The sequence below is a fragment of the Arctopsyche grandis genome, chromosome 9 (assembly GCF_051622035.1).
Source record: "Arctopsyche grandis isolate Sample6627 chromosome 9, ASM5162203v2, whole genome shotgun sequence".
NCBI lineage: Eukaryota > Metazoa > Arthropoda > Insecta > Trichoptera > Hydropsychidae > Arctopsyche > Arctopsyche grandis.
The window spans coordinates 21,888,643-21,902,655 of record NC_135363.1 but is presented as its reverse complement, the minus strand read 5'-3'; the positions used below and the strand labels follow the sequence as shown (position 1 = coordinate 21,902,655).

Genomic DNA, 14,013 nt, shown 5'->3' with positions numbered 1-14,013 from the left:
TGCAAGCGAAAATCGCCCGGCGGTCCTTAACCTACGTCAAGCGGTACGGTGCACATTTACGCGCAGGGCGATCGCACGTCGCGATTGACAGCGCTTGCAGCGTGCGTGTGCGTGCAGCTAGCGGCGTCTCGCTCGCACGGCCCGCGATTGGTGGCCGGCCTCCCCACCCCACCCGCCGGGGGGAGGGGCCCGGCGGGCGGCCTGTTGCGGTAGGTCGCCGACTCAGCCACCACCACTCGGCGGCGGCCGCTCGTCGCGAACGCGCGTGCTCTTGAGGATTCTCGTGCGCTCTAAAACTGCTACATACGCGCGCGCTCTCACACATGGACATCTGAAGTGTCTCGTCATCAGTCATCACACGACATGGCACTGTCGCTGCAGCCCAATCAAAACGCCAGGGGTAAGTTACGATCTGTCTAATTCATCTCGCCGGGATGTGTGTCATGTTATGTGTCTGTGTGTGTGCACTTTCAGTTGGTAAACATCACGCCAAAACTTGTTGCTGATCGAATGTGTGCATCTTCAATTTTTCATGAAAAATTCGCCTTTCTACTCACTCGTTCGCTTTTCGTACTATTAACTCGTGCTTGGTTTGCTTTGAAAAACTTCAAAGATCGAATGTTTATATTTTTTTACATTTTCATTATGACTAATATAATACATTCGTATTTGTTTTTAATTTAACAAATTTAAATTGTACTCACTAATTAATTTTTCATTCTAAATGTTGTAATTGTCATAACAAATTCATATTTGTTCTGTTGTAAATTTGTGCATGTGATGTGTTTGTTCAAGATTTTAATTTCTCAAAACAGTAATATACGAAAATTCCAAATTAATTTTTCATTAAAACTATTATATAGTATGCGTTTATATTTGTTTTGGTTTGAAATCTAATCAAATTTGTGCACATTGACGTTTTTTTTAGATTTTAATTTGTCAAAACACTATCATAAAAACATTCCAAATTAATTTTTCATTCAAACTATTGTATAATATGCGTTCATATTTGTTTTGGTTTAAATCGAATCGAATTGTATTTGTTCAAGACTTTAATTTCTCAAAACACTAAAATACAAACATTCGAAATTAATTTTTCATTCAAACTATTGTATAATGTGCGTTCATATTTGTTTTGGTTTAAAATCGAATCGAATTTGTGCATCTTGACGGTTTTTTTTAAGATTTAATTTGTCAAAACACTATCATAAAAACATTGCAAATTAATTTTTCATTCATTTTACTTTAAAAGAGTTACTTGACAAATTTGTGCATCTTAAAATTTTTGTCAACAATTCAATTGTCAAAATACTAACTAAAATTAGTCCATATTAAAATTGTACTAATTAATTTTTCACTATTATGATACAATTCATGCTTATAGTTTTAAATTAAAATGTTACTAATTGCTCCAATGTTCTTATGTGCGTTTTGATTGTACAAACATATGCTTAAATGTGAATGTTAAATTTGTGATGATGCAAGAGTAATTAAGTGTGATGTGAAATTTGATAAGAGTATTTGTTTGGAGAGTCAATTATCGTTCGATGTTTGTTTGAAATTGTACAGAAGTGTTTAAAGTGTGCGTAAAAGTGGTGTAAATTTTGTACGAGGCATCGAGGCAACGATGTGTTTTTGCTGTGTATATGATTCGTTTTGAAATGTCGATTACTGCTGATTTGTAAATTAGTGTAAAACTTTTGGATTGTGTAAATGAATTTATTGAATGTGTTCTTTATTGTTATTTTGATTTCATCTCTGTTGAAATTATTGTCTTCTTAAATATAATTAGTGAATAGTTCAATATTTCAATAGTTCAATTCAACAGTTTTTTTTATTATTGTATAAATTTGTATTACATTATTGAAAATTTTAAATTATGTACCTATCTATGTGCGTCTTATTTTCGTATTATAATTCTGCTAAATTGTTGTATATTTAATAATTTGTTAAACTTAATTAAAAAATTTTGGAAGTTTTTAAGAGTAATCGAGCGTAAATCTAATATTTTCTGTAAACCCATTTCACGTTGACGATCAATGACAATTTTTTTGATCGATGGGTTCTGAAAAGTTCTTTCTCGTATTTTTTTACGTAAAAAGTTTAGTATAAGTCTTCCGAAGTACATATAACACACTGACAATGTCCTTCACTCTCAAAGCAATTAATAATTTTCTCATTTTAAATAGGTATCTATGTATGTGAATATTATATCCAACGCAAGTACATAAATTTGATTGATTTTAATACATTAATATATTTAATTATAATTGCGTTCTTAAATTTTGTATATTTTAAAAGATTTTTTGAAGGGAGAAATTCTTATTAGAAATTAAAATTTGTTGGAATTTTATTGCTATGTATGTACATATGTATGTACACACATACTTAAGGCTCTCAATATTTTGTAAAAGTCGACGTTGTATATACGTAAATAGGGGCTGTTAAATAAATTGTAGTTGGGTGTTAAAATTACCTTAGTTACTGGTCATTCGGCTAACCCTACGTGAATTAATGAAGCCAGAAATGGTTTAATCCAATTAGGTCCCTCAAACGCCCGAAAATATTTTGCTTAGGTTTCCTAACCCACTTTACTCGCATATGAAGAGTTTCTCGTGTATCTTTTTACGTAAGCGAAATTAGTTGGCATAAACAAATTTAAGACCTTCGGCCCTACGTTAAACTGCCATTAGGAAGCCATAATTATCTCCGATATTTCAAAGAAGAAATTTTGTATAACGACTTTCACCGTGCAAATGTATTCTTCGCTCTTTGCATTCTTAAATTGTTCGGCAAAAGTTAGGAAACCGCCGATTCATCCAGTAAGAATTTTACATTTAAGATATTCTAATCTGATAAAAGGTTTGAATCGTACCTGTTCTAATTGGAAACGATTCTCTGCGAATTCTCGTTAAAATATCCGTTTCTTCCAATTTGCATTCGAAAATATCAATTATAAACGTAGGCTCACTTTTGCGGCAGGACGCTAAAGTTAAATTGGTCCAATTAACCAATTAAGACAAGACCATAACTTGTGGATTTAGCTTTAAAAAAAATTAATTCAAATGAAAATGTATCTGTAAGGTATGTAATTACTCACTTAGCTATACTTTTGGTATATAAAATATATACAACTTAATATACATACATGTCTATCCAATACTTTACATTTAATTTTTACATATATCATATCCCGAACTGAGCATATCGCTTATTTGTTTACAAATGCGTACAATTTATATGTGTTTATTTTAATCAGCGATACCGATTGAAATTCGTGCATTTATCTACTTATGTATATGTGTACTTGGTAAGTACTTGCGTATATAATGTGAGTTGTTAACACTTCACGCGCCGCGCACTTCGGCGCGTGCCCCTCGACCTGGAAAATTTCTCGCCGGAGAAAACGCGTCAAATTATCTCGTTTTTCAATTACGGCCTCGTTTTCTTATTAAATTTATAATTATTCCCCGAATTTAATTAAGGGCTCTCAATTAATAATAAGTCTCCGGCCGCCGGTTGTTTAGCGACGCGAGGATGGATTTCGCATTAATTAAAACGTAGTTTGTTTTAAATTTAATATCGCGACGACCCATCCCCACACACCACCCCACCCCCCTGGAGCCCACCCTAACAATTCAGGACTGAGTGGGATGGGAGGGGGAGGGTCCGCCTCCGCCGTGTCCCTCTACGGCGAAATTAAAATTTATGTAAAATCCAAAGTGGCCGAGATAATGAGATTCGTCCGATACCTACGCGCGCGCGGCTCTTTTCTCTCCTTCGTCTCTTTCTTCTTTTCTCTTCCGTTCTTTTTTTCTTCTTTTTTATTTTATTTTTTTGCATATTCTCGGCCTCCATCTCCGTCTGGGTTGGGCCACTTCTTGTTCTCTTGTTCTTCTCTCCGTTCGTTCGTTCTTCACAGGCGAATTCTGGCGATTGTAAATATTTAGAATATCAATATCGCGTTAATAGACTTTTTTCGACGCTCCAACGCGACATTTGACGCTTAATGGAATTTATACAATACGCATTCGAGAGGGAGGGAAACGGAGAAATGCGTATCATACGAACGACACGTATCGAACCCCATTTTAAATTCAGAACTCGGTGATGTAAATTTGTTCACTATCAACTGAACACTAAAGAAAGTCAACCTGTGATTTATGGGCTAATCAAAAACAAAATAAAATTTAATAGATTATTAAGTATACAAATACAGAAAATTTTACCAACGATCCACTTATTAATTTTAACCGTACCCTTTTAACAATATTCCAACGCACAATTTTATGCGATTTTTTTTGTCTAAGATATTCTTCCATTAGCCTCTAAAGTAGATAGAAAGTAAAGTTGGGAAGAAAGTGGTGGGTCAGAATATTTGGTGATGTTGATTCTATATAGACGAGTCGAAAACTACCTTAATTTAGTCGTAAAGTATGTACGTATATATTAATCTTTTAACACATTTGCGCCAGGAGACGCAATATGCGCATCTTATAAAACATTTCTAGATTGACGGTGGACGTAAAATCAACCGCATTAGAATGAACTTCGTAAAACGCATATAATTATACAATTTAAATGATTAGCATTTAATTTGAATACTTACTAAAGGTAATTTTAGAATTATTTTTATTTAAGTTAAATTTTAATTTTGAAATCATTATAAATATTATATTTAAGCGTTTGATTAATGAAGCACTTTAACTATTCAACCTTTGAATCCGTTTAAGTGTATGGCAGTAAAGTATATTTTAATACGCTAGTTACGCTGATCGTTACTAAACTACAAAAGAAATGTAGTATGTGTTAATTATCAATGTTGACATAATGTTGTTGTACTGTTTTTATGCATGTCTACGGTTGCATATAAGGAGCAGGAGAGAGAACACGAAGAGTAGGTACTAAAATATTCATAATTTACTTTCTCTACGCAAAAGCCATTAGTGTATGTCCTTTCCAAGTCGTTAACCACCTGGGCTCGTTCTGCCCCAGGTTATGGGCGCGCTCGCGCTCATCCCCGTTCCTCTAAATAATAATAACCGGGAATAATTTAGTGCGTTTTTATATTACGAGACTACCACGGTGTGTAGGGACGGGGAAAGCCAGGGGGTGGTGGTGGTAGGTAACCCCTACCCACATACGAAGCACCACCCCCTGCCAGCGCCGGTTAAGTGGAAAGTTTCGGGGGCGAGTTTTCCGGGTTTTCGGCGGCCATTTTAACGAAGTCTAATATTGATGAATAGCCGGCGGGGGCACCCTCGCTTCGGGGTTTTGCGCGAATGATTGATAAGGTAAAAACCCACACTTCTAATTGAATACCCCTCCTTCCGATACCTCTCCGGCGTCCTTATAGTTTGGTTGTGTAGTTGTCGCTTGATTATCGCCGGCAATCAATCGTCTCGGCTCTCGAATCCTTTGATTGAGTGAAAACGTTTTGGGAAACGCCGTGAAAAAGGCTTAATAATGACCGTCGTCGGAAGACGTATGCGGCTTAGAAAAAATAACGTACGTCTATTGATAAAATATATGTATATACATACATATGTATGCGTATGAACTGGCTTTTAAATTGTTCAGGAATACTATAAATATACATATATATATATATATATATATATATATATATATATATATATATATATATATATATATATATATATATATATATATATATACATACATACATACATAAGTTTTTAAAGTGATATAGATTTATATATGAAAACTCAGTACTTAAATATATTTTTTTATTAATGTATTCATTCGTTTGTCTTTTCATTAAATAAACAAATGGTATTCGATTGTTATTTTTTTATATAATTTTCAACAATTCGTATGTCGATAAATTCAAAAGTAATTACACCATTATATAAAATAAAATAAAAAAAATATTAATTACTGACTCACTAAACACGTACATATGTACATGTGTATATGACTAAGATTCGTTCCTGTGCTAAATTTACTAGCTGTTTTGTAAATTCCATATTATAATAAAAGTAATTACTTATTTATTGAAATGAAAATATTAATTAATCAAAACCAGCAGCGTTAACGAGTGGTTAGCATACATGCTTTCGAACATAGTGGTCACGGGTTTGAGTCCCACCGGTTGCTGCTGGCCAGCCCTTAGTTTGTGACTCCAGGTTGATCGTTTCCTATCAGAGTTTGCAAATTTATCTGATTGTCATTGAAACGGTTCCAACAAATTGGCAACCTTTACCCATTTGATATTTATATTTCATCAAAGATTTGTTAAAATTTATCCATAGATGTCTGTCTCTATGATGCTTCGTTAAAATTATTCATAGAGTTGTATATCGATGTTTGTAATTGGCCAGGACGGCGCATTGGGGTCTACCTATTAGGCCTTCCTGGCATATATGTATGTATGTAAAATAAAAATAAAAGCTTGCGTTAGTAGATATGTCCGATTGGTGATTTTTAAAATTAGCCAATGTGAAAAAAATTGCCGTACACTGGAGTAAGTCAAATCTGATTTATCGCGGAAGCCCTGCAAACAAGTCAAGGTTAAGACCCGGAGACCAGGAGAGCTTTTATCCGGATGTCACGGTCTTATTTATCCGACAAAAACTTGTTAAATGGCTTGTCGCTCGTTCGCGGCAAACTTTCTTGAATCTTTTTTTCCCTAGTAAAAGCTATACACGTGATTTAATTGCAGGCTCTGCTGCTCTGTGCAAAAGTGAATCAAACCTTGGATTTCACGCAATCATAATTTCCAAATATTGCGAAGATATTGTCCTATAGTCGAAATGTTGCTTGCTGTAGGTCGCCGCGTTCACGTTTCGGTTAACACTCTATGGTCCGATTTCCATAATTGCGCGCACTGATTGCGGGCACCGGACACGCATCGATAATAACGCAATCCTCTCAGAAAGAGCAGCCGGCTCAAACGAGCGAAACGCAAACTTCTATTATACATACACCAGTTTCTATAATTTAATACTTTCGATTTCTACATAAATTCTCACCTTTTTTAATTTGATTCGGTTTTTACATTTTGATTTTATTTTGATAGCGAAAGTGCTAGTGTATTTGTTCAAATCATTCAATTGATAGTATTTATTTATCATAAATGCTTTTTATTAGCCTCTATGTACATACATACATAGGTAATTAATATCGATAGGTCCGAGAATCCAGTACAATCGTAATTCCTACTCATCCTCCATCTCTTGGGTAGCGAACGTTCCAAGATAAATGCGTCGAAATGAGATGACGAGTATATTCCTCGTCTCGACCCATCCCCCAACCCTCCCTCCACGCCCCTTCTCCATATCAATTAGCGGCTTAATCCGATTTGGTCCGACAAAAGGTTCGATCACCATCGCAATCCCCCGGTAGCCGCTGCACAAAAGGAATTCATTTTAATGAATTAAATTTCCAGAGGCGGACACAAGGGCCTTTCTTCTCGGGCCCCGGCCCTCTGGCCCTCCTCTATGCCGGAATTAAAATTTTTCCTCGGTTCAGCCGATAAAACAACTCGCTTCGAAGGGCTTCTTCGAAGGTGGTCGCCTCAAACTCCTCTCCCTCTCTCTGTCCCTCCCTTCAGACAATACTATGGACCTCCCCATCTCGAATGTAAGAAGAAAGAGAGGGGGGAGGGGGTGTACGTTTACGGTATCGAATGATTAACGGATTTCAAACCTTTTATACGCTGACCCGAAAAAATAAGCGTGCGCAATGTTAAAAGATCAAAAATAGGTACCACTACTTGGGGTTTTCTTTTAACGGTTTTTAGCAATATTAAATTCGCATTTCGATCCGAAATTCGAAAGGGCGATGCCTCGCCAATACTTTGAATGCCGGAAGCATTTGCATTCTTAATATGTTTGAATGTTAGCGAAATAAAGAACGCACGTGCAAGTCGTGTACCTACTAACATCCGATCGAAGGCACGTTTCCTGTTTTGGCTCCGAAAGACGCGCATTTTGTCGAATATTTCTAATGATTAACTGATGGCATACTTTTTTCGTCAACGTCTAAAATGCAGATGTGCCAGAGGGATGTTTCCGTGCGTGCTCGACCCCCAAAACCCTTAAATTCGCCCCCTTTTTTTCACTCTGGCACACTAAAGTTTTGAATATTACAAATGCGCACGCGGAAATGAGACTAGAAATATTGAAAAACTAGTTTTAGACCCCGACACACGACTTCCTCAATTTTTTATACCTACCTTAAGACGCACTAATGAAATTGTTGCGGCAATCATCACGTTTATATACATACATATAATATGTTGCCAAAAACTTCACATTAAAAAATTCAGACTAAATGAATAACTAAAATAGAATTTTTGAGTATCCTTGAAGTGTTTGACTAGTATTTGAACAGCTCTGGAATATCACAACATTGAATGCAACTTGAAACGCAGATTCCATTGTAGAAATATTAAAATCCACCCCTGATCGGGCGACATAATGCAATTTCATCGATTTCCCGCACATCATTCACAGTGCACACACGCACAATAATAGCGAAAATTTTCAGAGCGAATAAAAGGATTCGTTCAAATATTTCTCGAATTCCCGCTATCATTGTGCCAACAGTACGGTTTCGAATCCGGGTACCGCCAAAGTGCACAGTCACCGGGTAAAAACTACCCCATCATCTGACCAGAAGGACTGCCCTCGGGGGGGTCCCCCTTCCAATCCGATCGCGCAAATCCCAAAAAAGGACCGTATCGATTTATTGTCATTTATCATTCTGAGAAGACATCTCACGGCAGTTTAATTCGTAGACCCTGCACTCGAATCGATCGCGGATCCTTTTCATTGTCATGCATGCAATTGAAGAGCAGTTGTTGTGTCCACCCGCCGGCAACTTCTTGCCCTGAGGGGAAGGAAAGACTCCTTTTCCTTTCGTTGGTGAACAATGGCAGCATTCAATCCTTTGTTGAATGTCTCCACATAAAAATAACATTACTAGAAGTATTTGAACTTAAAATACAAAAAATATTATATATATTGAATCAGTGGGGTTTTCTTTCGATTTATATTTGAAGTGTGTCAGTTGAAAGGACAACTCGATTTGATCCATCCTCTTCCGTTTTATATCAATCCTATGCTTTTCTGATTCAATTCCTTCTTGTATCTGATAGAACTAGAGCCATTAAGAACTTCGCAAACGATTGAGCTAAATTTCCTACGGTCTTCCAATCGTTTTGAAACTTTGCCATTTTGCGCGGCTTGGTCAACGATGGAAATTGAAATCGATTCTGATTGTTCGATGGTGAAAAATAATCCTAATAAACATTTCTAAATATGCGAAAGTTTTGAAGACGGTGACGTTTAATTTAAAACGTGTCTTATACATATATACATATACATATGTATATTATATGTACAGTCAATGTTCAGATTTCCATAAAGTAGATATTCCGTTTCAAATTATATTTTATCTTAATATTTAAAAACGTTATATGGCAATCCGAATAAAGTCAAATTGTTCTATTGAAGTCTTACATACGAGAAAATATGTACTTCAAATCAATAAGAAGTCGTTTAATGTGAGAAAATAGTCATAATTTAACTTTTAAAACTAGATAAAATTTGTTATTAGACGCGTGTAACCATTGCAATGCATAAAAATAATCGTGGGTAAGATAAACTAGCCCAGGTCAATGTATTCCAGATTGAAATATAATATTATATTGACACACGATCCTCACCCTTGACTTATGATTAAAGAGCGGACCCAGAGCGCGCTGTTCATTGTTCACTTGTTGTAAATCCATTGTTAAAGGTTTGCCGAACCTTTTTTACAAAGCATTTACAATAATGGAACAATAGACGGCGCGCTTCCAGTCCTACCTCTACGTATGATCGTTAGGGTTTTAGATGTTCCTCTATCTCTTATATAGTATAATATATTATGTATATTCCAATAGTAATTTGTAAATATTATAAATACATTTACTGTCATAAAAGTTGTGAAAAGAGTACTTTGGTCACTAGTGGTATGTTTTATAAACTAATAATAAAAAATAATAAAAAAGAGTGAAAGAATTCAAAATTACACTTTCAATATTTATCAATTCTGTAATTTTTAGTCAATTCATAGAATTATCATGTCTTATTAATATTGCACCAATTAAAAAACAAGAAAGTTTATTCAAATTATTAAATTACTAATTTGTTACAGGTGTATGCGTACGATCTTTAAGCAGCATGAAGCACGAAAGTGGTAATCGAGAGATGTCCTTCCCGCCTCTTGTGAGCGCCAGCCAAATACTAGCATCACACACAGCAGCCATACTTGCAGGACTTCCACTTCCGGCACTCCCGCCTGCACTCTACCACAGAGCATTGCTAGCCTGGCCACCATGCCCTCCCTGCCCACCCTCTCCAGCCAGCCCAGAACCGCCCACTTCGATCAGAGTGCACAAAATCAACAACAACCATATAGTAACGAGCAGCAGCTGCGACGAGCCCATCAAAAAATCCAAAAAACGACGACAACCTTCAATCAAGAAGGAACCACCTACAATAGCAAGTCCTCCAGCACCTCTATCTCCCCCATCCTCGGCGGGATCTCCACCGGCTCGCGACCCACCACGGGACAAGCTCTTCACCTGCAAGATCTGCCACAGATCTTTTGGGTACAAGCACGTGCTGCAGAACCACGAGCGTACCCATACGGGAGAGAAGCCATTCGAGTGTGGAGAGTGCCACAAGAGGTTCACCAGGGATCATCATCTCAAGACCCATCTGAGACTGCACACTGGTGAGAAACCTTACAGCTGTCCTCACTGTCCCAGACATTTCGTACAGGTGGCGAATCTGAGGCGACATTTGCGCGTCCACACTGGAGAACGACCTTACAGGTGCGAGCTATGTCAAGCCAGATTTTCAGACTCCAACCAACTGAAAGCTCACGCTTTGATACACAACGGCGAGAAGCCGTTCTGTTGCGAGAGATGCTGCGGAAGGTTCCGCAGAAGGCATCATCTCCTCCACCACAAATGTGGTGGAGACATGATTCCTTTCAGCGACAGCGGCTCTGAGGGTGTACCATGCCCTCTGTTACCAGAGCAAACGGAGCCTGAGGACCTGTCAGTGGGGAGACGCCTCTCCTGACTCGTAACGCATTAGTCATTTATTGTACATATATTATGTAACCATTGTAAATTTTATTGAAACACCCGAAAATTGTCGATCGATCAGGGTCTTCTTGTTTATTGATTTTTTTTATAAATGTGTAATTTTGTTTTGAGATTTTCGTTCGTTCCCTTGTAAAGAAATACGATGAAAAAACTCTTATATTAATCCAGGTATACAAGTTCCTCAAGAATAGTAATGCTCATCGGACATTCCCCAATAGGGAATGTGACCGACTCGTCACATCCGGGGCAGAACCTCATGTCAGATTTAAAAAAAAATTGCTTTAAACATGCAAACTCTATTTACATATTTATATATATATATTGTATAATACATACTTTTTCCTCATTTTAAAATGCAACCACTCTTTAAAAAAGTCCACCGATATTGTATACGAACCTACTAGATAAATTTACACAATACATTATAATAAAAACCTGATAGCTTTACGTACCAAACTCCATCTTTAAATAGTATGAGTTTAAGGCTTTAAAACATCAAATAGTCATTGTATACATGATTATTATTTAAGAATTGAATTTGTCATCATATTACACATAATATCAAATACATAGGATTTATCAAACTTGCATCTACTCAGCCATAGTTTACCATGACTACTGTAAAATTTCATTCCTGAAACTAAGTTAAAGAAACACGCGCAACAAGTGCAAAACATAGCAAAAAATAAAATCAAATCGTGATGCGGTTTTAGGAATGATAACATACGACTTCAATCGTACCTGATTTAACAATCTTGTAAATTTAATTGAATTACTTAATTAATAGATTTATATTCTAAGGAATCAATTTATAACGTTCGTGTGCAAATATTTCAGAATTGGTTGTAAAATTAAGGACACAGTGTTGATATGTTACTCATAAATACTTTCAGCAATTCGATTTAATTCATGACAATTGAGGTTCTGTCATGTGTGTGACGTCATTATACGCTGAACAAATTTTCCCGCTTATTGCGCCAAATCGTCACATTGTCGTAACCCTCCCACACTGTATATAGATATATTTACTGAAAAAGAAACACTTTGTAAATATTTTAATTGTTAATATATCTATATACATATACCCATTATTGAAAGAAACATTCCAATGTGTACATAGAAGAATGTATAAAATAAAATCAAATTGAAAAAATGTACCTATGATATTTGCTCATCGGATTTGAATGGATCGATACTTGATATAATTTAATAATTAAATCAATATATATTTTGTTGTAATCCAAATTATCAGTCGAAAAAAGTTTCCATTGAATTTTCTTCCCCTTTTTAAATCTATCATATAAATTAATCGGAAGAACGTCGATGCTTTCGAGCGGCAGTTTAACCTTATCGAAATTGGTCCAAAAACGGGTATTTTCCAAGGGTTAAAAATCGATAAACGGTCGCAGAAGAATAACGTTCGATCCTATTTAACATTGTGCCGGATAAAATCGTTCCATATCCGGTTATTACGATCCGTTTGAATCCGATATTGCGGGAGTGTCAGTCACAAGCCGCCAAACAATGAGCGACACAAACGAAGTTAATTCATAGTTCGATGAAAAGAAGTCAAAAGAGAAGAACGCAGAGAAGAAGTGAGATGAATGAGAAAAAAATCTGTAAACTGGAAACTCGATTCCATGAAATAATGCGCAAAATTCACCCGAAGGGTGGGGATGAAGTGAAAATATAAAAAATATGGGAAAAACGTTGAGATACGCCCATTCCTGAAGAATTAAACAATGCGGATTATTAACTCGCATTGTCGCTAGATGTGGGGTATAATGGACCCATATCGCGCTCACGGGAGGGTTACCCAATCGATGACTGTATTGTTGACGGATTGAAACCAGTTTATCATTAAGTTGGCTTTTTAAACGTACGACGTGCTTTGTTTGTTTAGCCCGATATATATTATATATAAAACGAGATGGGAGGGTGGTGGGGTATCCTACGTACCCCACCCCTCTACAATTACGTGATCATAAATACCTCATATATTGTATAAGAATTTTTTGTATATAATAAATTAATAATATGTAGTGAATATTAAATTAAACCTTCGAATTCTTGTAATATTTATATTATTATATATATATATATATATATATATATATATATATATATATATATATATATATATATATATATATATATATATGTATATTATATATGTGAGCGAATTATATTGAATTTGAAATAATCAGGGTGGATCTGAGTAGTTAGTTAATATTATTAGAATCAATATTGATATAATAATGTGAATAGTTTTCGAATTTCAATCTGCTGAGTGATTTTCTATATTTTTAATTTATTTATTGCAAATTTTAATCCCTTTCAGGGATTCATTTCCTGATATAAAATATTTGAAATCGTTCAACTAATCATTTCTCATGACCAATATATGTATGTATAAATCTAGAGAAGTATTTGAAACCTTAAATTTTTGTGCCATTTTATTGAAAGATTAATCTGTTTTTATTAAGTTTATTATAATAGTAAGATTGAGGTGTGTATATACTTCTATCTCTTTGTAGATGTTTTACAAATTAAGATATGTATTTAAATGTTGACTCTCCTTATGATGTTAAGAATGAGTTGAATTTAAAAATATCATGTGTAAAAAAGATTTCAAACACCATCCCCTCCGATTTCAAATAAAATCCATATATATTCATATTATATATCTTGTGTATAATATTATATTTGCAAACTCGTATACCCAATAGAAGTTCTCAATTCGATCTCTCTTTTTTGTTATTGTTTAACTTTATTTATATTACATATTAGGATAATGGTGTTTTATAGTTACCTTATATTGCGCATATTTGTGTGATATTATAATAGCTCATATAAATAATTATATATCTACATGTATACATATA

At 35.4% G+C, this 14,013-nt stretch overlaps 1 protein-coding gene across 1 annotated transcript; it reads left to right on the top strand.

Moving 5' to 3' along the window:
- The first annotated feature begins 234 nt into the window (after nucleotides 1-234).
- On the top strand, nucleotides 235-11,184 carry LOC143916845 (uncharacterized). Its single transcript, XM_077438094.1, has 2 exons — nucleotides 235-400; nucleotides 10,168-11,184. Exons 1-2 carry the CDS (start codon nucleotides 364-366, stop codon nucleotides 11,100-11,102), a joined length of 972 nt encoding a protein of 323 aa, XP_077294220.1. The 5' UTR covers nucleotides 235-363; the 3' UTR covers nucleotides 11,103-11,184.
- Nucleotides 11,185-14,013: the final 2,829 nt, after the last annotated feature.